The sequence below is a fragment of the Dermacentor albipictus genome, chromosome 1 (genome assembly GCF_038994185.2).
Source record: "Dermacentor albipictus isolate Rhodes 1998 colony chromosome 1, USDA_Dalb.pri_finalv2, whole genome shotgun sequence".
Lineage (NCBI taxonomy): Eukaryota > Metazoa > Arthropoda > Arachnida > Ixodida > Ixodidae > Dermacentor > Dermacentor albipictus.
This window is the reverse complement of record NC_091821.1, coordinates 487,082,907-487,109,285: the sequence shown is the minus strand read 5'-3', so window position 1 is coordinate 487,109,285 and position 26,379 is coordinate 487,082,907. Positions and strand designations below refer to the sequence as shown.

Below are 26,379 nucleotides of genomic sequence, written 5' to 3'. Positions count from 1 at the left end.
CGACACTACAACCTCCGACGACGCTTCGTCGAGTACCAGCCCGGCGACCGTGTCTGGGTATGGACCCCGATACGCCGGCGAGGACTCCGTGAGAAGCTATTGCGACGCTATTTCGGACCCTACAAGGTCATCCGACGTATTGGCGCTCTGGACTATGAGGTCGTGCCAGACGGCATTTCGCATTCACAGCGGCGCCGCGCACGATCTGAAGTGGTCCACGTGGTGCGCCTTAAACCATTTTACGGACGCTGACGAACTTTCTTATTTTGTTGTTTTCTTTGCTACGAGTGCTTTTCTTTGTTACTTTCGGTTGTTTGCAGCATCGGGTCGATGCTTTTTTAAGAGGGGGGTAATGACACGTGTACTTATCTTTATCGGGCGACCAAGTTTCGCCGCCTAACAAATGCTGTCGCACAGCGCGGGACGCGCCTGCATGTATCCGAAGTTTCTGGAAAGTTATCGATGCTTCTATCTGCTGTCTGTTGTCGCCGAACCTTATGTTATCTGATGTCATCGTGTGACGCGAATGGTGTAGAACTTTGTGGTAGGCACGCGGTCCCAACGATTAGTCTGGAACATTCGATGACTGCTGTATAAAAGCCGACGCGCTGGACCCGCTGATCAGATTCGACGATTGCCGACTGTGTTCGCCGCTATCGTTGTGCTATAAGTGTAGCCTGTTTTGTGGGCACAGGTTCGCCCAATAAAAGTTAGTTTTGTTGTTCACAGTATTGCTACTGTGTTATTCGACGTCACCACCACATGACAATATTCTAGTAAAACATGCTCCATCGTTTCCCTAGCTTTACCGCAGCAAGCACATGCTTCTTCGTTGTGTGTGTTCTAAGGCGACCTGATCTTGTTACTAAAAGCAAGGAGCTTCCTTTTGAGTTATTATAAATTGTTTCTTTCGTGATTCCGTTTTTTTCCTCTTAAGAAGTTACGCATAGCAGGTTTCTTTTCAGGTGCCTCCACCAATGAGATTGTCTCAGCCTCCGACTTCCCGCTTGACGTTCTTTGTTTTCATGTTTTCCTCCCCTGTAAATCAACGTTCTTCCTCTACGAATACCTGAACCTTTCCATCCCATTTACTTACTTCGTTATAATCTAAGTCATTCTTCATAATAAATTTTACTCTCACCTTCCCTCACTTCAAAACTTGTCCAGCCCATATGACCCTGCTCAGCTTAATTTCTTGTCTTCCCGTGAGCGTCCAATGTGAGGCGTCCCATTCCCCTATGGTTATCATCGAGTCGCGATTGTGCCCGTGATTTCAAGCAAGCAATTGCATTTGCAAATGCAAGTCCTGGGACTATTGCACCTTTTCACATATCCCGAAGCACCTCGTACCTACTGTATCCCTATAGCGCCCTTTGTTTCATTTTGACCGTATTTCTCTACCCTTTTGCTGCTATTGCTTTTACCTGTGTTTCCATGTATCTCTTTCCATGTATCCGTCTACCGCCCGTGTCGTTCTTGTGTTCCCTTCCCCTGTCCCCGTCTTTATTTGCGGTCAATATGATATGCAGCAAACACCAACTAGGTCAAACTGAAGTTCTTACATTGTCTTCATTCATCCATAAACCAATGTATCTATATATATTGTTTTACCCGAGGTATTTCCCCGCCCTGAAGTGAGACTCTCTGTTCGCCGTTTTCAAGACAATGTGTGCATTGTCTTAAATAAATAAATCAATAAATCAATAAAGAAAGAAAAAAAGAAAAAAGAAAGAAAGAGTAGCATAACACCTGATTCTTTAACGCTAAATTTCACACCTAACTTCCTGTCTTATCGTCCTGTCCACAGGTATTAGCCAGGCATTGGATATCACTTTGCTTCTGAGCTAGCAACGCAATGACGTCCGCATAGGACAAAGCTGGAAGCTGCTGCTTTCCGCCTACTTAAGCTACTGTCCCCGCCTATCTATATCACTGATTAAACACATTATTACATCTTTCTATTGCCCTTGCCATCCTCACCATGCACATCATAAACAGCAGTGGGGATAAAGGGCACCCCTGTTTCAGTCTCGAGTTGATATCAACTTGCTCCTGATTCCTCATCTCTTCCCATTCAACGCATACTGTAATTTCTAGGTAAATCTCTTTCAAAATTTGTATACAGTTGTTGCCTATGCCTTCCCCTTCCAAAATATTGTTATGCAGGAAGACACCGACGAAAAGCTATATACAGATATATTGACAACGCACTACGCCTCACATGCCAAAGAGGCAACCACCCGCGCTAGCCTCTAATCGTCGTCGTCGTCTTCACCCTGCTCGCTTCTTTGTCATCGCAAATACTGTTTCGTAGCACTACCCCCGGCGGCAAAAGCGCCGTCCCGGAGCCACAAAACGCCGGACTCGGAAGCAGTGCAGTAGGCCTTGAGCCTACTGACGTGCACAGCATCACTAGATGACAGAGTAGAGAACGAGGTTGAACGCACAGGAGCAATTTCGTATGTGACAGGCGTCACGTGGCGCAGCACGTGGTAGGGCCCTGTATATCGGGAAAGGAGCTTCTCTGAAAGTCCGACGTGACGAGTGGGCGTGACGAGGGCGATGGCGTCGCGCGCATACTCTCTTGTTGAGATCGCAGCAGGACGAAGTGCCGTGTCAAGGGGCAAGGTCGGTTCGCGACCGTACAGTAGATAAAATGGAGAAAATCCGCAGATGCCATGCCAGAAAGAATTATACGCCAATGTGACGTGAGGAAGGGCAACGCCCCCGTCGTGGTGGTCCTTAGAAACGTAAACGTACTTGGAAAGCTATCAGTAAGAGTACGGTTTAACCGCTCTGTCAGGCCATTGGTTTGAGGACGGTATGAAGTAGTCAGTTTCTGTTGAATGGAGCAGGAACGCACAATGTCGGCGATAACTTTCCAGAGGAAGTAACGACCACAGTCAATAAGCAGCTCTCGCGGGGTGCCATGAAGTAAGATAGTGTCAGGAAGAAGAAAGTCCGCGACGTCAGAGGCGCAAATAGTAGGGAGAGCCCGCGTGATAGTGTATCGGGTGGTGTAATAAGTTGCGACGGCTAAACATTTGTTCCCAGAGGATGACGCGGGAAAGGGACCGAGGTGGTCTAATCCAAAATGAAAGAACGGTTACACAGGGACGGTGATCGGCTGGAGATGACCGGCAGGTAGCACCTGAGGTGTTTTCCGACGGTGGCAGGGATCACAGGCAGCATCATAGCGTCGGACGGAACGAGCGAGACCAGGCCAATAGAAGTGGCGGCAGATGCGGCCGTACGTGCGGGTTACCCCAAGATGTGCTGCTGTGGGTGCGTGATGCATCTCAAAGAGCATAGTCTGTCGTATATGTTTGGAACGACAAAAAGAAGATGAGAGCCGTCAGAGAGGAAGTTCCTTCGGTCCAGCATGCCACCCTGGAGGACATATCGGCGAACGGATGCGTCGGTAGGTGTAGAGCGCAGACGCTCGATGAGTACTAGCAGCGATAGGTCTCGGTACTGCTCATCAGCGATGTTAGCGAAGGCACACACAGAGAAAATGAAGTCGGCGGTACTACTGTCGGCAACGTCAGGCTCGTCTACCGGGTAGCGAGACAGGCAGTCAGCGTCCTTGTTTAGTCGGCCATATTAATAGGTGACAGTATACGAATCTTCTCGGAGGCGTAAGGCCCAGTGACGAAGTCTTCCTGTAGAATCTTTCAGTGAGAATAACCAGCAAAGCGCGTGACGGTCTGTGAGAACGGAAAAGTGTCGGCCATATAAGTATGGGCGGAACTTCGCAACCACCCCTACTAGCCCAGACACTTAAGGGCCGTTTATAGTCCGAAGTAACGCCCGCGCGCGCGCACGCTACGTCACGTTGGAGAAAACGACCCCTCTATAGTTGGGCGCGCCGGCGCAGCCAACGTAACGGGCAGCTTCCGACGCGCCCCGGCGGGCCCGGCGCCGATATGGCTCCTGAGCCATTCGCGCGTCGGAGTCAGCGGAACTCTAGCACCACAGTGCATTGCGCGCGAAGAAAAAGGCGCCATCTCCGCAGACGGCTTTTGCGGACGGTGCGCGATATGCTCATCTTCGTGTGTGCGATACCAAACTCTAGGTGTGCCACCGAGGTAAAAATACGTTGGCGAGCATAATAGTAGGGTCCCACCAGTTATTGCGGCTGACTTGTTCGTACAAGCTGATCCAGTAGTCGATGCCTTCCCCATCTTTGCCCGAGAATACGCCAGGATCACGGGGAGTGGGGAGAGTGATGTAGGTCGTCGAAGTGGCAGCAGGTGTCGGAGCCGGCGGAGTCGAGTTGTCGTCGCCGGGAGCCATGAAGGAAGGCTCCGGCGACGACAACTGCGTCCACTGCGAAGCTCCGTGACGAGATACAGGGAACGTCCACCTCCACCAGATATGTTACGTAGGAAGACGCCGACGAAGAGCTATATACAAGTATATTTACAATGAAATGCGCCGCACCTGGCCAAGAGGCAACAGCCCACGCTAGCTTCTAATCGTGGTCGTCGTCTTCACCCTTCTCGCCTCTTTGTCATCGCAAATACCGTTCCGTAGCAGTATCACGCACTATGTTGCGGTTGACGTTGTTATATGCTTGGTTGATGTCTAAAAAGCCACATATTGGGGTCTCCTTTCTGGTCTGGGTATTTCAATAAACTGAGTAAGGACAAACAAGTTACCCAGACATCTACCGATTCCGAATCCATACTGAAGTTCTCTCAATATGCCAGCATTCTCTATCCATGCTGGAAGTTTTAATTTGATCGCCTACATTGGTAACCTGCATAGCACACCACACTACACCAACACAACCACCGCCACGGTCACGCACCCCTCACGCATCGGCCGCAACCGCTGCTGAAGCCTCGCCAGCGCCTCCGACCGCGTGACGTTATAACCACAGAATCCCAGGTCACGTGCGTAGGTGCTGTCGCCAAACTATTTCACATTGTCCCCTATCTGTTTCAACTGCTGCAGAGGCATCGCCACACTCTTTCACCCTCTCCCCTACCGGCCTCCATAGCTGCAGCACCATCGCAACACTTTTCTCCCTCCCCCCTTCATGTCTCCGTTCCTGTCGAAGCGCTGTCTTCACCATACGAACGTCACTCGCCCATGATACCTCCCCACTCCCTCTGGGGATGCATGCGGGGCACGCATACGGGGGTCAGAATTAAATAGCTTCACTGTGACAGTGAATGCATCGCTACCGAACGGGAAGAAAAAAGACGGCGCACACAGAAACGTTAGGCCCTTGTGTCCTCAAGCACTTGCACGCTAAGCGTCGGTGTCTCTAACCACTTTTTCTCCGACTTGCGTCAATGGAAACTACATGGTCTAAAAGGTTAACCAGAAGAAAGAAGTTCACCGAGGTGCCCGGTTTTATTAAGCATATCATAAGAAGCCAACAAACATTGACACCAAGGACAACATAGGGGAAATTCATCATCATCATCATCATCATCATCATCATCAGCCTGGTTTCGCCCACTGCAGGGCAAAGGCCTCTCCCATACTTCTCCAACAACCCCGGTCATGTACTAATTGTGGCCATGCCGTCCCTGCAAACTTCTTTATCTCATCCGCCCACCTAACTTTCTGCCGCCCCCTGCTACGCTTCCCTTCCCTTGGGATCCAGTCTGTAACCCTTAATGACCATCGGTTATCCTCCCTCCTCATTACATATCCTGCCCATGCCCATTTCTTTTTCTTGATTTCAACTAAGATGTCATTAACTCGCGTTTGTTCCCTCACCCAATCCGCTCTTTTCTTATCCCTTAACGTTACACCTATCATTCTTCTTTCCATAGCTCGTTGCGTCGTCCTCAATTTGAGTAGAACCCTTTTCGTAAGCCTCCAGGTTTCTGCCCCGTAGGTGAGTACTGGTAAGACGCAGCTATTATGCACTTTCCTCTTGAGGGATAATGGCAACCTGCTGTTTATGATCCGAGAATGCCTGCCAAACGCACCCCAGCCCATTCTTATTCTTCTGATATGTTCTGGCTCATGATCCGGGTCTGCCGTCACTACCTGCCCTAAGTAGATGTATTCCCTTACGACTTCCAGTGCCTCGCTGCCTATTGTAAATTGCTGTTCTCTCCCGAGACTGTTAAACGTTACTTTAGTTTTCTGCAGATTAATTTTTAAACCCACTCTTCTGCTTTGCCTCTCCAGGTCCGTGAGCATGCATTGCAATTGGTCCCCTGAGTTACTAAGCAAGGCAATATCATCAGCGAATCGCAAGTTACTAAGGTATTCTCCATTAACTTTTATCCCCGATTCTTCCCAATCCAGATCTCTGAATACCTCCTGTAAACACGCGGTGAATAGCATTGGAGAGATCGTATGTCCCTGTCTGACGCCTTTCTTTATTGGGATTTTGTTGCTTTCTTTATGGAGGACTATGGTGGCTGTGGAGCCGCTATAGACATCTTTCAGTATTTTTACATACGGCTCGTCTACACCCTGATTCCGTAATGCCTCCATGACTGCTGAGGTTTCGACAGAATCAAACGCTTTCTCGTAATCAATGAAAGCTATATATAAGGGTTGGTTATATTCCGCACATTTCTCTATTACCTGATTGATAGTGTGAATATGATGTATTGTTGAGTAGCCTTTACGGAATCCTGCCTGGTCCTTTGCTTGACAGAAGTCTAAGGTGTTCCTGATTCTATTTGCGATTACCTTAATGAATAGTTTGTAGGCAACGGAGAGTAAGCTGATCGGTCTATAATTTTTCAAGTCTTTGGCGTCCCCTTTCTTATGGATTAGGATAATGTTAGCGTTCTTCCAAGATTCCGGTACGCTCGAGGTCATGAGGCATTGCGTATACAGGGTGGCCAGTTTCTCTAGAACAATCTGCCCACCATCCTTCAACAAATCTGCTGTTACCTGATCCTCCCCAGCTGCCTTCCCCTTTGCATATCTCCTAAGGCTTTCTTTACTTCTTTCGGCGTTACCTTTGGGATTTCGAATTCCTCTAGACTATTTTCTCTTCCATTATCGTCGTGGGTGCCATTGGTACTGTATAAATCTCTATAGAACTCCTCAGCCACTTGAACTATCTCATCCATATTAGTCATGATATTGCCGGCTTTGTCTCTTAACGCATACATCTGATTCTTGCCAATTCCTAGTTTCTTCTTCACTGTTTTTAGACTTCCTCCGTCCCTAAGAGCATGTTCAATTCTATCCATATTATACTTCCTGATGTCAGCTGTCTTACGCTTGTTGATTAACTTCGAAAGTTCTGCCATGTTCTATTCTAGCTGTAGGGTTAGAGGCTTTCATACATTGGCGTTTCTTGATCAGATCTTTCGTCTCGTGTGATAGTTTACTGGTATCCTGCCTAATGGAGTTGCCACCGACTTCCATTGCACACTCCTTAATGATGCCCACAAGATTGTCGTTCATTGCTTCAACACTAACTTCCTCTTCCTGAGTTAAAGCCGAGTACCTGTTCTGTAGCTTGATCTGGAATTCCTCTATTTTCCCTCTTACCGCTAACTCATTGATCGGCTTCTTATGTACCAGTTTCTTCCGTTCCCTTCTCAGGTCTAGGCTAATTCGAGTTCTTACCATCCTGTGGTCACTGCAGCGCACCTTGCCGAGCACGTCCACATCTTGTATGATGCCAGGGTTAGCGCAGAGTATGAGGTCTATTTCATCTCTAGTCTCGCCGTTCGGGCTCCTTCACGTCCACTTTCGACTAACCCGCTTGCGGAAGAAGGTATTCATTAGCCTCATAATATTCTGTTCCGCAAACTCTACTAATAACTCTCCCCTGCTATCCCTAGTGCCTATGCCATATTCCCCCACTGCCTTGTCTCCAGCCTGCTTCGTGCCTACCTTAGCATTAAAGTCGCCCATTAGTATAGTGTATTTGGTTTTCACTCTACGCATCGCCGATTCCACGTCTTCATAGAAGCTTTCGACTTCCTGGTCATCATGACTGGATATAGGGGCGTAGAGCTGTACAATCTTCATTTTGTACCTCTTATTAACTTTCACAACAAGACCTGCCACCCTCTCGTTAATGCTATAGAGCTCCTGTATGTTACCAGCTATATTCTTATTAATCAGGAATCCGACTCCTAGTTCCCTTCTCTCCGCTAAGCCCCGGTAGCACAGGACGTGCCCGCTTTTTAGCACTGTATATGCTTCTTTTGGCCTCCTAACTTCACTGAGCCCTATTATATCCCATTTACTGCCCTCTAATTCCTCCAATAGCACTGCTAGACTCGCTTCACTAGATAACGTTCTAGCATTAAACGTTGCCAGGTTAATATTCCAATGGCGGCCTGTCCGGAGCCAGTGATTCTTAGCACCCTCTGCTGCGTCGCAGGTCTGACCGCCGCCGTGGTCAGTTGCTGCGCAGTTGCTGGGGACTGAGGGCCGGGGTTTGATTGTTGTGTTCATATAGGAGGTTGTGGCCAAGTACGGCACCAGGGTGGCCAGTCCTGCTCTGGTGAGGGAGTGCGTTACCGGTTCTGGTCACCGGGATCAGGGCACACTCCAGGCCTGTTTGTGCAATTTTAACAACACGCGGATTTTTTTTTTCATTCGGTGGAAAATTGCCGGCACCGGGATTCGAACCACGGACCTCTTGCACGCGAGGTGGGTGTTCTACCTCTACGCCACCGCTGCATTCCTTATAGCTAATTACTTATAGTTAATAAATTACTTATAGTTAATAAATGAATCAAATAAATCATAAATAAATTGCAATGAAAGTGTACGAAAAAACAAGTTGCCATAGGTGGGGAACGGTCCCACGTCTTCGCATTAGGCGAATATCTGTTGTAGAGCCTCGCACGCGTAATGCGAAGAAGTGGGATCGTTCCCCGTTTGCGGCAAGTTGTTTTTTCATCCACTTTCATTTCCAGGCCGGCGAGCCCCATTTCGCCCCATTTTCAAAGTGCCGCGTGATACAGAGAATACGCGCCAGTCAATATATCGCGAAAGGAGTACACGTATAGGGCTGCGCTCAAATTTTGCATTAGGTAGTATTGTAAAGGTCCATGAAATTTTTTTCGATTAACAATTAATCAGTCATAATTTTAGTCTTTATTCGACTAATCGCTTTCGATGCACGGCTTTTAATCAAATAACTGGTCAATACAAATTTTTGCCAGGCAGTTTTAAGAAGGTTGAAACAGCTATCTCTTAGGATGGGGCCACTGCGCGGGAGACGAGTACTAAGAAACATCGACAACAGATGCGTTGACTAAACCTTAAAGGATAGTCACCGCATGTGTTGTCGATCATTGTTTGTGCTTGTCCTACGCGCTGTCTCTTCGAAATGGAAAGCCAACTAGGCCAACGTCGATCCTTTATGCAATTATGTACTTTTGTAAGACCCTATTTTATTGTTTGAGAGGTAGAAACAAGTTTAGAAGACAAGAGCATAAACGCTTGATGAAGAAAAATCTTGAGCTTGTTAAAGAGTGAATATAATCGGCACTAGTGGCTTTTGAAAGGATAAAAAAATATACTAGTACAGTAAATGTAGCCGCATGAGTGGAAAAAGGTGAAATGTGAGCAGAGGGAACGAACAAAAGAGGAAGGAAGTTTTGCCCTGTCTTAGGCCTGCCTTGAAGCCTGTTAAATAATCCCCACCAACAAAACCCCGTTTCATTCTAATGTGGCAGTTTTTGTGGGGGTCCGGGGCAATTGAAGTAACAACGAACCCGGAACCATTTATTCTTCGCTAGAGTCTTCGCCTCGCCTGACTATTACCTTCGCCTGCCGACATGTCCTGCGATGGAGACGCTTAGAGTCCGATGTCTGCCGCTCCGGGATCAATGTCTGTTGGCACGTGGCGCTGCTACTGAGAACCTCGGGTTTTCGCTGGGAAAGCAGTTGAAGATGTGTACCACTGGCTGAGACATTACCAACGAGTAAGCAAGTACAACGACTGGGACACTATCGGTCAGGTAATCAACGTTGTCTTCGCACTCATTCACACTGCGCTGATGTCGTTAGAAAATCTTAATCTCATGGATCCCTTTACCCGCTCATCGAAAGTAAATCGTTGGATCATCGTAGCTGCCGACCATCTGACCCGGCACTGCGAGACGGCTGCTTTACCACCGCCATCCAAGTTTCCCTTTTTCTGCTACACTCGATCATTCTCTGCCACGGCACTCATCAAGTCATTATCAGCGACTGCGGCCGCCAGTTTACTGCACATGTCGTAAAAGAGCTTCTTCGATTGTGCGCTTTCAGCTTTTGCCACTCGTCACCGTATAAGCCGCAAATGAATGGGCTGACTGAGCGTACCAACAGCACACTGGTGGACATGTCCATGTACGTCACATCGGACCATAATGACGACTTTTTGCTCTTGATTCAATACACCAAAAACACTCCAAAGCGCGGAACTACTGGCTACAGATCGTTTTTCCTCCGCTACGGCCGTCCGCCGCGTCACACACTGGACACCATATTTTTTTTCTCCACCCATGAGGATCTCTCAGTCTCCGAGGCTATGTGTCTCGCTGAAGAATGTCGGCGGTTTGCCTGCATGCGTTCTCCGTCTTGACAACACCGGTAAGCACGAAACGACCGGCACCATGGAGATGTCACCTATTCTCAAGGAAATCTAGTCTTGGCATGGTGTCCGTTGAGCAAACGTGACCTGTGTCCGCGAAACATCTCGCCAACTGTATTGGCCCGTGCGTTGTTGTTGACCAGCTCCGTAATGTAAACTATCAACTGGAGCGTCTCATAGCAACTGGACGACGCTCTGCCAAGACTTAGGTTTTACACGTCGTTCGTCTGAAGGCCTTTACTCCGAGATCTTTACAGACTCGACCGGCGGGCTTTGTCCAGGAGGGGAAATTTATTACGGTAAACGTAGTCGCATGAGTGGAAGAACAAGTGCGAGCGTAGGGAACGAAAAAGAGAAGAAGTGCGTTTTTGCTCGTCTGAAGCTCGCCTTGAAGCATGTTAATAAAACCAGCTTCTTTCGTGAGGCAACGCTTGGTCAAAAAATGGCACTTAGTGTAGAATGAAATAAGACACGTGGCACTAGTGAATCCCTGTACAGCAAACTTAAACAAGAAACAAGAAAAAAATGGCAGAAGTGAAACGTGTTGTCCAATTTAAATCTGCGAGAAATTTTATTATTCATCGGGGAGAAGAAAATTTCTGGTTTAGCAATCTAAGGCACAAGCTTTTTTTCTACAGCGCGAAGAATTACTAATTGGATGAGATGTTTGGGTGAAACTGATACCCCCATTAAATGGCTGCACAACCAGCAGGCGACAATAAATGCTCGGACGCTATACGTTTCCTGGAATCGACATGAACTCCATCGCTATGTCAAATACATGCTCCTAACCGGTTGCCATGCTGTACAACGTCTTTAGTGGACTGCGAGTGGCCCGATGATCAGCGACTCGACTGCTATAGTGTGCTGGAATTGCGAGGGCATTTAAAACGGCCGGCTTCAAGCGGCGTGGTGAGGGAAGAGAGATAAGCGCTCTTCTCGGCATCACTCGCCACTCGGAAAAAAAGTGGACAGTCGCACTACCGCAGCCGTACACTCACTGCTCGTGCACCACCATTCCAGTACGATTTCAAAATTGTCGCACCACTCATGTCAAACTCTCGAAAACGATTAATCGATCAGGTCTAATCGAATATGTCGATTAAATTTAAGGTCGACATGGATAAAGAATAATAGTTTTGCGAAATACAGTGGCTTGATTAATCACTGATCGATATTAGCAACCATAATACGACGTGTGAGTGAAGTCCTATAGCCGTCTAGGTGGTGGGCAATGTTCGCGAGTCTACCGGCAAGACAGCTTAAAGCGACGATAGAGAAAAATAAATTGCTGACCTGAGGTAGTAAAGTACCCTGCTAAATCAACAAACAAAAAAGCCACTCTTTCCGCGAGAAGAGGCCCGATAAACAAGAGAAGACGCATTTTAAGAGAAAGACTTGTGGTGATGCCACGTCGCAATTCCGGAACCAGCAAGCCGCGGCGTCATAGCTTTGACGGCATTTGCTCGTTCCAAGCTACATTTTTATCACTGAAGGTGGTCTACACTGACATGTAAGCTGGTCATAGACGTACCTCGTGGCGCCTTCGACCCATCGCACATGCGCGCATCTCGAGCTCCGTTTCATTTAATCACCTTCGCTCCAGTGCGCACCACTGGGACTTGCCGAGGGTACCTTTAGCAGTGTTCAAGAAGGTTAACTGGGGCACAGCCTCTCCACAGAAAAAGAAGGTATCGTGAAATCCGTGAAGTTACAATGACATACAAGTGGTGAGGTTTCGGGGCCAAATTTTAAATAAATGCTACTTTCGCCTTCACTTTTTATTTCATTATTTAAGCTATTACCACAGCATTCACTAATATAGAGCTTCAAAAATACATTTTATCAGTACTAAATTTATGTTGTGTCCTTTTATATGTGACTGAATTTTCGGAAATCTCACTTGTACATTAAACAACCCAAAATAGTCAAAATTATCCCAGAATTCTCCACCACAGTGTGCCTCAAGGTTCTATCGTGATTTTGCGCGAGAAACGCAAAAACAAAGATACTTTAGTGTCTCTCTAAATATTACCTCAGTAATGTGAAGAATCCGCTGTATCGAGCAATCTCCTAGCATAGTATGTAATATTTCATGCGCGATTGTGAATCGGTGTGCATTGGTGAGGGTGGTAGTTACTGCAGGCGTCTCAAGCAGCCCAAGAACGATGCCACCAAGGGCCCCATGCTGACGAACACCATCGCAGTGCAAGCTCCGAAGACGTTAGGAGATAAAGTAAGACAACGCGCTCATCGGAGCCACAGACATGATGCCGGCAAGTGCGCTTAACCTTGAATTTTTCGTCATTCTAGCCACCACCTAACTAACAGGCTAAACCACGCCTACTCCGAAGTTTAAGTTGTGCGTCAAAACAATTTAAGGCCTTCGGCGCTACTAACTTGCCATTATGAACAGCAGACCAGAACATATCTTGAAACATCACTTTATTCGACTATGGCTCGTGGCTTGGTTCCGTCCTTATAACATAAGTGCAAGAAACTTTGACACCTTTGCTACGGGTCGTTCCTGTTCCGGTACCTAATGAGACGTTATTTCTCCTGTTTATTGCTTACGTGATTTCATATTGTTCTTTCAGAGTTTTATTATTCATCATATCTGGGTATGGTAATGTACTGCGTGCGATACCAAGTGCAATGCTATGCCTTGTAAGATAGTCTGCCGATGTTCCCCCGTCGCTTCCCGAACACTCACTAGGCATCCGTTCGCTTATGTTGGCATTTTGTTAGTGTTTGCGTGAGTACTTTAGCCTAGAGCCTATGCTTTCGTACCGGCTTAAAACCGAGACATTCATTTTCAAGAAGTATTGTGGCATGTACAGCGACAATGCTCCGCTGCTAGAGAAAACATTATTTCTTAACTTCCAAAAGCAATGACTCGTGGGCGAGCTGGAATGAATGCACCGCTGTAAATTTCTTTCTTCATATTGACCGAGAGCCAGGCTCCTGTAGACCCATAGCTGAAAGGAATGCTAGCAAAATATATTTGTGAGAAACTACAGGCTATGCGTTGCATTCCGACATGGAAATATCAGTATGTCTCAGTACCCGATGCCAACACTTCCAAAAAAACAAACAATTCTCTGGTTTGAAGTGGCAAATCCTTGATAGGATTATGAGAAATGCCGTAGTTGGGGTCTCAAGAATAATTGACAATCTGTGGCTCTGTAACTAAAATCTAACACTTGCGAAAATTTGCGTAGTAGCCACGCTTACCAGTGCGTGTTAATCGCGTTCACCCATCGGTCCACGCTGAGACCAGGCATGTATCGGCGCTGGAGATCCTGTAGCTCATACTTGTCCAGGATACCATCACGGTACGTGTGCCACGCCCCCTTGTGCTTCATCAGAAACAGCTCGCAACGTGTCAGTGCGTCAACCACAATGTTCAGTGCCTGCAGTGAAATATTTATGGCAACAATGATAACTTCGCTGACCGGAGGGCGCATAAATAAAATATGAGAATATTTTTGCTTCTGTTGTGGAGATTGGATGTACGACCCGCCGGCTAAGACTTTGCGAAGCTACAGTTAAAATTTTAATTCCCAAGTATGTCAAGAGCGTAGCGGTTAGTGAGGGCACGAAACAGGAAAAAAAAAACTCAGCCATCTAAACGGTTATATGCAATTAGGCGTCACTAAGGAAACAATGTGAATACTAGGCACTGGGCTCTGCAACATTGGATAACGGTCAATTCATGAGAACCCCCTTATCTGTTTCGGTAAAATCTAGCCTGCTTTAACATCGTAGTGTGAAGGGATGCATGTAGGCAGGAAGTGAGGTGATAACTACGAAGTTAATGAATGCAAACTCTACCTTGGACATATTAATGCCCACGATGGAAGAGGGAAGAATACGAGTCTCCTGCACCAGCGTGCACACTAAGTCATTGGTGCTTCAGAGCGCAAGACACCATGAAACCTCGACAGCTCCCTGCCCCCCCCCCCCCCTCACCACTTCCTTCCTGTTACACGGCGTCACCGTGCGCTCTCGATCAATCCGCGGTCAAGTTTGGAAAAAAGATAATTGGCTATGCGCACCCCTTCCATCTTACAAAGCCATAACCATGTGGTAAAAAAGTTGACGCAGCAACAATGGGGACGTAATGTTACAAATACCACGGCTGCATTTCGACGCACGCTGTTGAAATCAAACCGGATAACTTTGATGGTGCCATAAAATGGCAAAGACAACAACACAGGAGGTATGCCTTATCACGTGCGTCTCTTAGAATACGCATATATGTGAATAATTGAACAACATTTTTTACGTACGCCTGATCAACACAAGCGACGTTTCCCTTCCCATATACTAAGCCGTGAATGATTTTGCATCAGACTAAATGGACAGACGTTTTCGTCTTGTTTAGGCAGCGTGATATGCAACGTATGGGTACCCAAGAACGTGAGCCCACGCAATAACGATATATCTTGTTGTTATTCGTGGTTCTTAACTTCTTGTCTGTCGGCTTCAACTACGCTTGACACGGTATTGTTTTTCGCGTCATCGTTTGACGTTCTTCTTGGCACGGGCAAAATAAATGCAATGGCAGTTGCTGCTGGTGGTCATATGGATTCATAAGAATGACACATTACGGGCATTGAATTGCATTTATACAGTTATATTGGAAATAATGAAACCGCGGAAAGACTGTTAGCCTATAGATCATTCTTAAGAACGAAACTCGAATACGCATCTGCCATCTGGGATCCGCATCAAGGATATCTCGCCAATGCCCTCGAGGCAGTTCAAAAGCGCGCCACTAGGTATATTTATTCCACATACTCTTACAACGCCAGCATATCATCTTTAAAAAAAAGAATCTTCCTCATCGCTTCTATCCCTTCATCGCCGCATTGCCACCCTTTCCCTCTTCCACAGGTCTTACTATTCGACGCTTAATCCACCACCATACATTGTTCCTCCAACGCGCCGGTCCCGATGCATTGGCCATCCCCAGCAGGTAGCACAACCACATTCACACACAAATACATTTTCAGCCTCATTTTCCTACCGAGCATCTAAAGACTGGAATTGGCCTTCCTCATCAAATCGCTGCCATCACCTGCTCTTCACAATTTGTTCAAGTTGTAACAACTTTTTATCTACAGAATTGAATGTATTATAACACTTGTTTGTATATGTTGTATTCCCACCCCTTAATGTTATACCCCTACTAAGGGGTCATTAAGGAAATAAATGTGAAATGAATGAAACAAATTACAACAATCATACAATCATGATTGTTGTAACAGCTTGACAATCATACTTTGTCAAGCATGCGCGTTGAATTGTTATTTGGCTTAATCTCCAGATACCGGAATTCTCTGTTAAGCCTAATTCGCATGGAATAATGCTGCACTGCATTTTTGGTACGTACAAAATCTGCACTTGCAGAGCTCAGATTCATGTTTCACATGCACCAATCGTGGTTGACAAAGGTTTTCGCTTTTACGAAATCCTAGTCGAATGCTGAGTTATTTTCTGCATAGGCTTATTCATTGTCTTCGAAGAATACAACGAGAAACATACTAGAAACATCTAGAGGCGTAGTAAATCTTCGTTGTTATTGCTTTCCCGACCAGGCCACACTAACAATACCGCGACAAAGTTCAGCACTCCGAACATTAAAAAGTGACCTCTTCGAGGGGTCGCAAAACATCTGCTGCACCTGCGACCTCGCACGTCCAAGAGAGTGAGTAAAACAGCGCTTACGAAACAGGCTTTAGACATCAATAAGCACACGACTATTACACATTCTTCTGTTTCATGTGTCATTTCCTAGGCCTACACGACCTCTAGAGTGCCCTGACCACAGTAGCGGTACAAAACTGCGCAATTTTACATTTCTCGCTCGCAGCAAAACCTAGCAGAGTGCAATATCGACCAACTGTCTTCTGAGGCCTTTCCACACAGTTTCATTTTTTCATCGCCATTCACTGAGGCAGCGCCTTGTTCGACTTGTAGAACTATTTCCGCGAGGTAATCAAACGGTTTGCAAAGTTTGCCTGCTGGTTACTGTCTCTTAATTTGGGAGATTTAATGTTGTAAACGACATCAGCATATTATTAGAACTTGATAATTTATTTTACCCTTTTGTATACAATGATTTCACTAATAAAAAGTACGCTTCAGACAATCTCTCAAATTGGGCGTTTTATTTGGAGAAAGATAGAAGTGGGCTGTGTTCATTAGGCGGTTTTGGGAAAGGTTGTTCTTGCGTCACAGATGTAATTCAGTATGGAAAATTATAGGTAAACATTCGTTTAAACAAAAGGCTAAACATATCATGCAAATGTTACATGTTTTAAATTCGACAGAACATGGTTCAATTGGTTTTTCAGGCAAATAGCTCTTCGCAGCTTGTTCTGTTACAATGCCTGAAGCAGTAAACTGAAGTTATTCAAGTACCGTCTTATTGGCAAATTTACCAATCAAGTTGTCACCGGCGTTCAGGCTGCACCAAGAAGGCATTTTACAAAAGCGATCCTCGCCAGCTATCGGTATTGCAAGACAAAAACTCACGTCTTTAAAATATGGTGTGCGTTAGTAATAAATACATGTTGCGAACTTTAGTAGCGCGAATGAAAGAGCACGCTGCTGCAGGATGGGCAGTTCGCCTTTAGCTCGTCTCAGATCATTTTATTTCCTACTATCTACGGTATTACTAAACACACCTAAATATCTTCTGCTGAGCGGTGTCCTCCCAGGGCTTAAGTATTTCAGTGTATACGAGAAACCTTAAATGTGGGCCTGCTTACGTAGTATTTATTTGCAGTTATAAATAGCTTTCAGTAACAGCAAAATTACCACTGCTGACGTTAGACAAATAAATAAATAAATAAATAAATAAATAAATAAATAAATCAAACATTTACTTCAGTTAGAAGTACAGTGTGCAATACAAGGCTAAGAGAGAAAAAACAGTCTATACAACCGCTTGACAAAATTTTAGAACTTATTTAACATTGAAACTTGCAACAGGAGAAAAAAAAAACGCGAAAACGTTCAGCAATACTACGTAGAATGTATGTATAGCTCAATGAAGTACCTCGGACGTTGTGAATACAATAGTTACATGGATATTTATACACTGACATATGGAACTTCAAATGCAATTATACCATGTAGTTAATACCCGCAAGTTAAATACATAGTACGAAACCTATTTGGATTAATGTGAAACAGCGTAAAACTATAACAAAAAAAGAAAGTCAAATGCTCTCGAATTTAAGGTCAACAAGAGCTAAGACTCGAACGGGTCTCAAATAGCAGGAAAGGGCGTATGGCATAACTTATCATAGAATTCAGTTTCTAAACATTTAGGTAATATATACATCAACATTGTGAAACCATGTTTCATTGTACACCGAGGTAATGTATAAGTATGTCGTTTTCTAGTTTCATATGGAGTAATATGCGGGGTGAGTTTTACTTTGCCTTTAAGGAAGGCATCATTTCTTGCTAGCGTTTTTCATCAGAACAGGCGAACATGTATTCAGACAATTTATTTACACCAACAATTTCATATTTTAGGCGTAGTGGAAGTATAGCGGCATCATATGTGGTATTAACAATTATGCGGATAATTTTTTTTTCAGAAGAACAAATAATTTTTGTACATTCGAAACAGTGGTGTTACACCACACCAGAAAGCAGTAATTCAGGTATCAGTCAAAAAAGCGTAGTAGAAATTTAGCTTACTCTGGGGGGGTAAACTATGTCTGTTGCGTTAAAAAGTTCCGATAAATCCGAAAAGAGTGATGCAAGTTTTATTTATGCGAGTGTCTCATGTCACAGTAGTATTAAAGACTACACCAAGAGAAGTAAATTCATCAACAATCAATATTACTATCATTTGAAACAAGATGAGGTGGATTAGATGTGTACTTGTGCTTCGGGTTAAAAATCATTGCCTCCGTTTCACCTGCGTTAATATTTAGTGAACTGTGCCATAACCATTGCCCCAATAATAGAAGAACCCGACTGACAATGTCAGTTATTTTCAAAATGTTATCAGACGAAAAAAAAAAAGAACAGAGATGCACCATATGCATACATAATGAATTTTGCCTTTTTAATGATGTTGTTACGTAGGAAGACGCAGACGAAAAGCTATATACAAGTGTCTTCACAATGAAATATGCCGCACTTGGCCAAAAGGCAATAGCCCGCGCTAGCCTCCAATCGTCGTCGTCGTCTTCACCCTGCTCGCCTCTTTGTCATCGTAAATACTGTTCCGTAGCACTACCCCCGGCGGCAAAAGCGCCGTCCCGGAGCGACTAAACGCCGGACTTGGAAGCAGTTTAGTAGGCGTTCAGCCTACTGACGTGCCCAACATCACAAGATGCTAGAGTAGTGCACGAGGTTGAACGCACAGGAGTAATTTCGTACGTCAGAGGCGTCATCTGGCATAGCACGTGGTAGGGCCCTGTGTATCGCGAAAGAAGCTTCTCGAAAATTCCAACGTGACGATACGGCGACGACAGGAGCATGAGCGCACCAGGCGAAAACTGGACGTCACGATGGCGGGCGTTGTACTGACTCTCCTGAGTGGTTTGCGAGGCCGTCAGTCAAGTACGACGAAGCTGGCGTGCATGGTCGGCGAGGACGATGGCGTCGCGCGCATACTCGCTTGTTGAGATCGCAGCAGGAGGAAGTGCCGCGTCAAGGGGCAATGTCGGTTCACGACCGTACAATAGATAAAATGGAGAAAATCGGGCGGTGTCGTGCAGGGACGAATTATATGCAAATGCGACGTAAAGAAGGGCAATGTCCCAGTCGTGGTGGTCCTTGGAAACGTACTTGGACTGCATATCGGTAAGAGTACGGTTTAACCGCACTGTCAGGCCATTGGTTTGAGGATGGTATGAGGTAGTCAGCTTGTGTTGAACAGAGCAAGAACGCACAATGTCGGCAATAACTTTCGAGAGGAAGTTAGGACCAGGGTCAGTAAGGAGCTGTTACGGGGCGCCATGAAGCAAGATAATGTCACGCAAGAGGAAGCCCCCGGCGTCAGTGGCGCAACTGTTAGGGAGAGCCCGCGTGCTAGCGTATCGCGCGGCGTAATCAGTTGCGACGACTACCCATTTGTTCCTGGAGGATGACGTGGGGAAGGGACCGAGGAGGTCTAAGCCAACACAAAAGAATGGTTCCACAGGGACGGTGGTCGGCTGGGGATGACCGGCAGGTAGCACCTGATGTGTTTTCCGACGCTGGAAGGGATCACAGGCCGCAACATAGCGGCGGACGGAGCGAGAGAGACCAGGCCAATAGAAGCGGCGGCGGACGCGGTCGTACGTGCGGGTTATCCCAAGATGTCCTGCAGTGGGTGCGTCATATATCTCAAAGACCACAGTCTGTCGTAGATGGTTTGGCACGACAAGAAGAAGATCAGATCCGTCAGGGAGGAAGTTCCTTCAGTACAGAATGCCGCCCTGGAGGACATATCGGCGAACGGATGCGTCGGTAGGTGTAGAGCGCTGACGCTCGATGAGTACTTGCTGCGATAGGTCTCGGTACTGCTCATCGGCGATGTTAGCGAAGGCAGACACAGAGAAAATTCCGCTGGCGGTACTACTGTAGGTGTCGTCAGGCTCGTCTACTGGGTAGCGAGACAGGCAGTCAGCGTCCTTGTGTAGTCGGCCAGATTGGTAGGTGACAGAGCACGAATATTCTTGGAGGCGTAAGGGCCACCGACCAAGTCTTGCTGTAGGATTTTCAGTGAGCATTACGAGCAAAGCGGGTGATGCTCTATGACAAAGGAAAAGGGTCGGCCATATAAGTATGGGCGGAACTTCGCAACGGCCCAACTAGGAACAGGGAAATGTGTAAGAGCATGGATCTTGCGTGGGTCCGGTTGCACTACGTAATCTGTCGACGGCCGATTTAGCACTTTGATGCATTTAGTTGCAGACCGGCTCGACAAAAAACGTCCAGGACTGTTGAATACTACGTCGTCCAAGTAGCACGGGCACGTGGACCATTTGAAACCATGAAAAAGGGAGTCCATCATGCGTTCAAAAGTGACAGGAGCTTTACACAGACTGAATGGCATGATTTTAAATGGATCAAAACTGTCGGGTGTTGCAAAAGCAGTCTTCTCATGGCCGAGATTCTCCACGGCAATCTGCCAGTAGCCGGAGCGAAGGTCACTAGAGGAGAAATAGTGAGCACCGTGGAGGCAGTCAATGGCGTCATCAATGCGAGGTAGGGGATACACGTCCTTTTTGGTAACCCGGTTAAGGTGCCGATAATCCACGCAAAAGCGCCATGAGCCCTGCTCCTGTTTCACCAGTACAGCAGGTGACGACCATGGACTACATGGCCGTTCAATAATGTTCTTGGCAAGCATTTTGCGAACTTCGGCGTGAATACTTCACGCTCAGCCGTTGACACTCGATACGGGCGGCGATGAATAGGAGGGGAATCGCCGGTATTAATACGATGTTTAACAGCTGTACATTGTTCCGAAGGAAGATCGTTAAAGTAAAAAAAAATATCGTGGTAGGAAAAGAGAGCACGCTCACGAGCGTGCTCGGATGGTAAGTCGGCCGGAATCATTTTCTGTAAGTGGTTGATGGTACAAGTTGCCGACTGCGAGGGTAGAGGTGTATCGGCTGAATTGTTTTCTACTGCAATCAATGCTACAGAGTGATGCTCGAATGAGCAAAGCTGGGCCAGAGACATCCCGCGTGGCATCTGTTTTCAGGCGTACATTGTTCGAAAACTGGACTCCAATCTACAGATGCAATGCCACCCCTATATGTTTCAAGACGTCTATACGAAATTATCTGGCGCCTTGATTTCTCAAAAACATCAGGAAATAGTTTTTTTTACCTTGTAAAAATACAGGTAGGTGACAGCTTATATCCACTGCTATACATCCACACTGGGAAGTTGTTGCATGGTTTGTTACCATTAAGTCCAGAGTTCAAGTTGTGGCTGTTACGCGCGTTGGGTGATTTATGACATTATTAAAATTAGCCCTTTGAACCGTGACAAAGTCAAAGTGTTGTGACGAGGTCAAATTCGGCATCACCATTTATAAATATGCTCTGTTCAAGCCATCAAAAATGCAAATAGAGTGTAGGTGCGCGACTATCACTTCCAGAGCCGGCGAAGAAGACGGCTCACATGCACGACGCGCGAGAATGGAATACGCTGGCGCGCTCGACCTTTGCGGACGGAGTATCAGCCACTCCATTTATCTAGCGGCACCATGGCTGGCCGGCCTAAATAAACTGCAGCTACGGCGGCTACCTCATCGCGCCGCCTCCCGCAAATAGGTGACACCGAACGACCAAGCCCAGCCATGCCAGCGTCACCCAAGGCCATGCCGTTTGGACCAAGGCGAGAGTGAAGTGGTCTCACGTGGTCCGGTAGAAATCCCGCGGTTGTAGAAGGTCCGGGAATTCTACATCGACATGCACGAGATCTGGTTGGTCCAGCTGGACTGCCACTTCGATATTAACAAGGTTCCAGGCTCTGGCTGCGTTCCAGGCTGTGTCTGCCAAGCCCTAGCCGCAACATCTACAAAGACATGCGGACAGCCGTCCTTCTTGTCTACGTCACCTCGAGTGCTCAGTCTCCTCCAAGTGGCCCTCCGTCGCAACAGCTCTTATCATTTGAACCGTCGCATCTTTCCGCATCTTGTCCCAGATCGCCTGTGTGCGCCGTAACGTCGTCAGCACGCGCCGGCCGCAGCATCATACCTCTACTCCATCCGTGAGCCTCCTCCCCATCTAGGAGGCAGCGCGACAACTCTTTCCAGGGAACTCTTTGGACAAAATGCAAGCAATCTAAGCTTTTGTACCGCCCACCGGTCTGGTTTCTTGCTCGTTCCCGGAAGCTGTCCGCTTTCCATTCGGGGGCACCTCAATCATCACTGATTCAGCGGCCCTCCTGCCACCTTCACTAAACGCAAACTTCACTCTTGCAGGCACGCTGACAACACAAGCACAACACTCACGATACCTTCTGCGACCACCGCAAGTCTGATGTTATCGGCATTTGAGATTTCGCCACATGTAACAGCAGGAGAGCCTTCCGATGTTCTGTGCTCGCACATTCCGAGGATGCGTGGCCTACCGAAATTTTCGAGGAGGAGCTCTGTCATCTGGTTTCTGCAGCTCGAGAATCACTTCTGCAAGAAGCGAGCTCCCAGACAGACTAATTTCTGAGCTCCGACCTCTATCACGCCCGGGCATCTACGAGAACCTACGCCAGTTCGCGATTTCGCACTACGGCGTCAGTGTTGCTCCGCCTGCCTCACAAACTGCGCTGTCAGTACTGCTTGGTTCATCTCTCTCAGATTTCGTGAACCAGACACTACAAACGATGACAGCATCTCCTTTCCGCACCACTCTGATGAAAGCTCAGGCAAATTATGCGCCAAACAAGCGGTGGCTGGTCTGACCACGCCATCTGGAGATCAAGGTCTTGCTGGTAGTCACAATACGCCGCTCTGCACAAGCGTACCCACACCTGAAATGGCAACCGCCCTGGACGCGCAGACGACAACGTAAGACGACGTCCTCAACGCACAAGTCACTAGACAGCTTTAGGATAGCGTTTGTCGCCCTACGTACGTTAAACGTAAGTACCTTTGCGCGACGTTACGGTGCGTATACTTTCAAGTCTTTTTGTTTACCTTACGGAAACACAAACGTAAAGAAAACGTTATAAAACAGGGGGCCGTCTGGTGCCTCGTGCAAAACGTATCCAAGCCCAGACGGTCCATTAGCGACCATCCCGCTGTTGCTATGTGGACGCGTCTCGTAAGGTGTATGGGCGCCGGAATCACCGAATGATCTCAGAAAAGGGGCGCACTATGCGCCCATAACTAATCTTTAGGGAAACTAATCTTTAGTTTAGGGAAAGCGAAAGGTCATTACAATAGTCAATGCCGATCAACGCGAGTTAGAGCGCATCAATCACGAGAATTTACGCCATGGATGCCGCCATAATTGAAAACGCTATTTCTTAGCGTCCGTAAACATTACGGACGTTTAACTCGCCAAATAACGTACGTTATCAGCCCGCGTAAACCGCAGCAACCGAATAACTTTCCGAGCAGGCACAGTGAAGACGGCGTTATTTATTTATGCACGTGTTGCTTTTACGTTTGGCTGCAAACACCAAACTAACACTGTCTAATGTGCCCTGTATCCAGACACTCCGCCAGCCCAACCAGAGAGGTATACGTGCCCTTCACTGCAATACGGAGTTTACCTGGGCTTCTTAACGGACGCTACAGATTGTTACTCATGCTTATAGTCTTGCAGTCTCACTTCTTTCTATACGCCTGGCTTTTGCTCATATATCAATTCCGCTCCGCATTTGTAAGGGGGCCCTAAAGGGGCGAGACAATCGCCTCAATATCCGGTGAAAAAGACGGTTCGCGTGCGTGTAGCACGAGAATGGAATCCTCTAGCGCGTTCGATCGGAGCGGCTGCGTCACCATAGTTGGTCGGCCTAAATAAACCACGACTACGGCAGCCACTTCTTCGTGCCGCCTCCCAGGCGACTGGTCAATAAACGCACACGTACTACCTGAAGTCAGTACAAGTTACTTACCCTGCGTTGTCCTTGGTGTCTTCCTTTGCTAGCTTCCTACAATACGATTAAAAAAATTGGGCTCTTTGGTTGACCCCCTTTCTCCTTGTCCATTACATAGCGAGGGTCTCCAATCCGGAAACAGTGATGCCTTCAGGTAGCACATGTGGGTTTATGAGCAGTTGCCTTCCCCCAAAAAGATCATGTACTCGTGATGCCTGCGGCTGAAAGGATGTTCTACATCCGCCGCCAAGGTTTCTGAGTGGTGGCACTCGCTAACCCTCCCCGGGCTAGTTCTATAGCCACACATAAATGCCCGAGAAAGTAGATCGGAAGACGGCGCCGCGGCAGCTCAATTGGTAGAGCATCGCACGCGTAATGCGAAGACGTGGGATTGCTCCCCACCTGCGGCAAGTTGTTTTTTTCGTTCACTTTCAATTCCAATAATTTACACTTGATTTACTTAAATTAGTAAATATAAGTAATTTCCCTGGTGTTGTCCTTGGTGTCTTGATTTGTTGGCTCTTATGAATATATATATATATATATATATATATATATATATATATATATATATATATATATATATATATATATATAATATTGCCGCGACGCCATCTGTGCCCAACCACGCTGACGACGTGGACGACGACCTCGTGTGTGCAAGCGAGCGTGCTAGAGAAGAAGCGAACACTGAACGCTTGTTCTAATTGTCAAGATTAAAATAACACTCTCCGCTCTTGTCTCAAGTGAGCCGTGACACTGGTGGACTTGCTGGGTATCGCATCATCGCCTAATGATAGGGACGACTCCTGCGAGTAGCCCTGCGTCCAGCCCTTCAAGACATCATCCACGCGTCGAGACACCTGTGCACCGTGCAAGCCACCGCCTGCAAGGTCTGTGCCCGGAATTCGGTCTTTTGCAACGAACTTCGTCAGCGACCTCAATGACTCAGGAAATGGCGATTGCAAGTCCAACACAGGTGACTATCCAAAACAATCTAGTCCCCTCAAGCTTCTTGGCGACACGTACGAAGACGCCGAAGACTGGCTGGACCAGTACGAACGCGTAGCTAAGGTCAATCAGTGGCGTCCGGACCAGAAGCTTTCTAATGTGTACTTCGCTCTTGAAGGCAGCGCAAGGACGTGGTTCCAAAACCGCGAGGCACATTTGACAACGTGGGACGAATTTTGCCGTCGGCTACTTGACACCTTCGGAAGCACTGATCGCCGAGATAATGCTCAACGACTTCTCGAGTTGCGCATTCAGAAGCCCAATGAAAGTGTCTCCATGTTTGCCGAGGACATGTCTCGTTTGTTTCGTCGCGCGGATCCTAACATGCCGGATTAGAAGAAGCTGAGCCACCTCATGCGCGGCGTCAAAGAACAGCTATTCGCTGGTCTCGTGCGTAACCCGCCTACAACAGTGGAAGAATTCATTAAGGAAGCCACAGCAATCGAGCGGGCGCTCCAGCAGCGTTGTCGGCAATACGAACGCCTGACTAACGATGCGCCTGCAGGAGCCGCAGTACTCACAGTGACAGACGAGACCTCACTGCGTCAACTGATAAGAGACACTGTGCGCGAGGAGATTGCGAAGCAAACTGTGACACCGAAGGAGTTTACTGTTGCTGCGGTCGCTGAAGTTGTTCGCCAAGAAATTCGGCAAGCATTAGCACCTCCTGAGCCGCTGCTCCCTGAAATGAGTCCCGAGCCGCGCTTCGAGCCACGCGCATATAGCTACGCAGACGCTGTCGCCCGCTTTCTACCATGCCGGTACAGCAGTACCACCAGCGGCTACCTACTGCTGCCTGGACACAGAGGGAGCATTTCAGGCGACCCCAGCCTCGCAGGACCGACGTATGGCGCACTGCTGATCGCCGACCATTGTGTTTTCACTGTGGCGAACCAGGGCACATTTATCGTTTTTGCCCTCGTCGCCAGCGTGGCATCCAGGAAATGTCACCTGCCACTCCGCGCCAGTTTCCAGAGAGACATCCACGCTTCGACGACAGTGTCAGTCAGGAACAAGGCAGCTCAGCTAATCTGCGGTCGCGCTCGCCGTCTCCATTACGTTATTCTTCGCCGAACCGTCGCAGTTTCGCCGACGTGGTACGAGGCCGCTCTCCAAGCCCACGGCGGGGAAACTGAAATCAGCGACCACCGGGGGGAAGGTTGCAAGTCGTCGAACTGCCGAAAATCCCCCATTATTACTGAGAAACGAGCACAGCAACCCGGAGAAACGGGACGCCGACGAATTTGTAAGTG

At 47.3% G+C, this 26,379-nt stretch overlaps 1 protein-coding gene across 3 annotated transcripts in view; it reads right to left on the bottom strand.

The window, feature by feature from the left end:
• LOC135912236 (endothelin-converting enzyme 1-like) overlaps nucleotides 1-26,379 on the bottom strand; it is a 72,342-nt gene that overhangs the window by 22,416 nt on the left and 23,547 nt on the right. For all 3 annotated transcript variants that reach the window (XM_065444616.1, XM_065444632.1, XM_065444623.1), the window contains one exon: nucleotides 13,772-13,950. In XM_065444616.1, coding sequence (XP_065300688.1) covers nucleotides 13,772-13,950 — 179 coding nt within the window. The remainder of the gene's footprint in view (nucleotides 1-13,771; nucleotides 13,951-26,379) is intronic.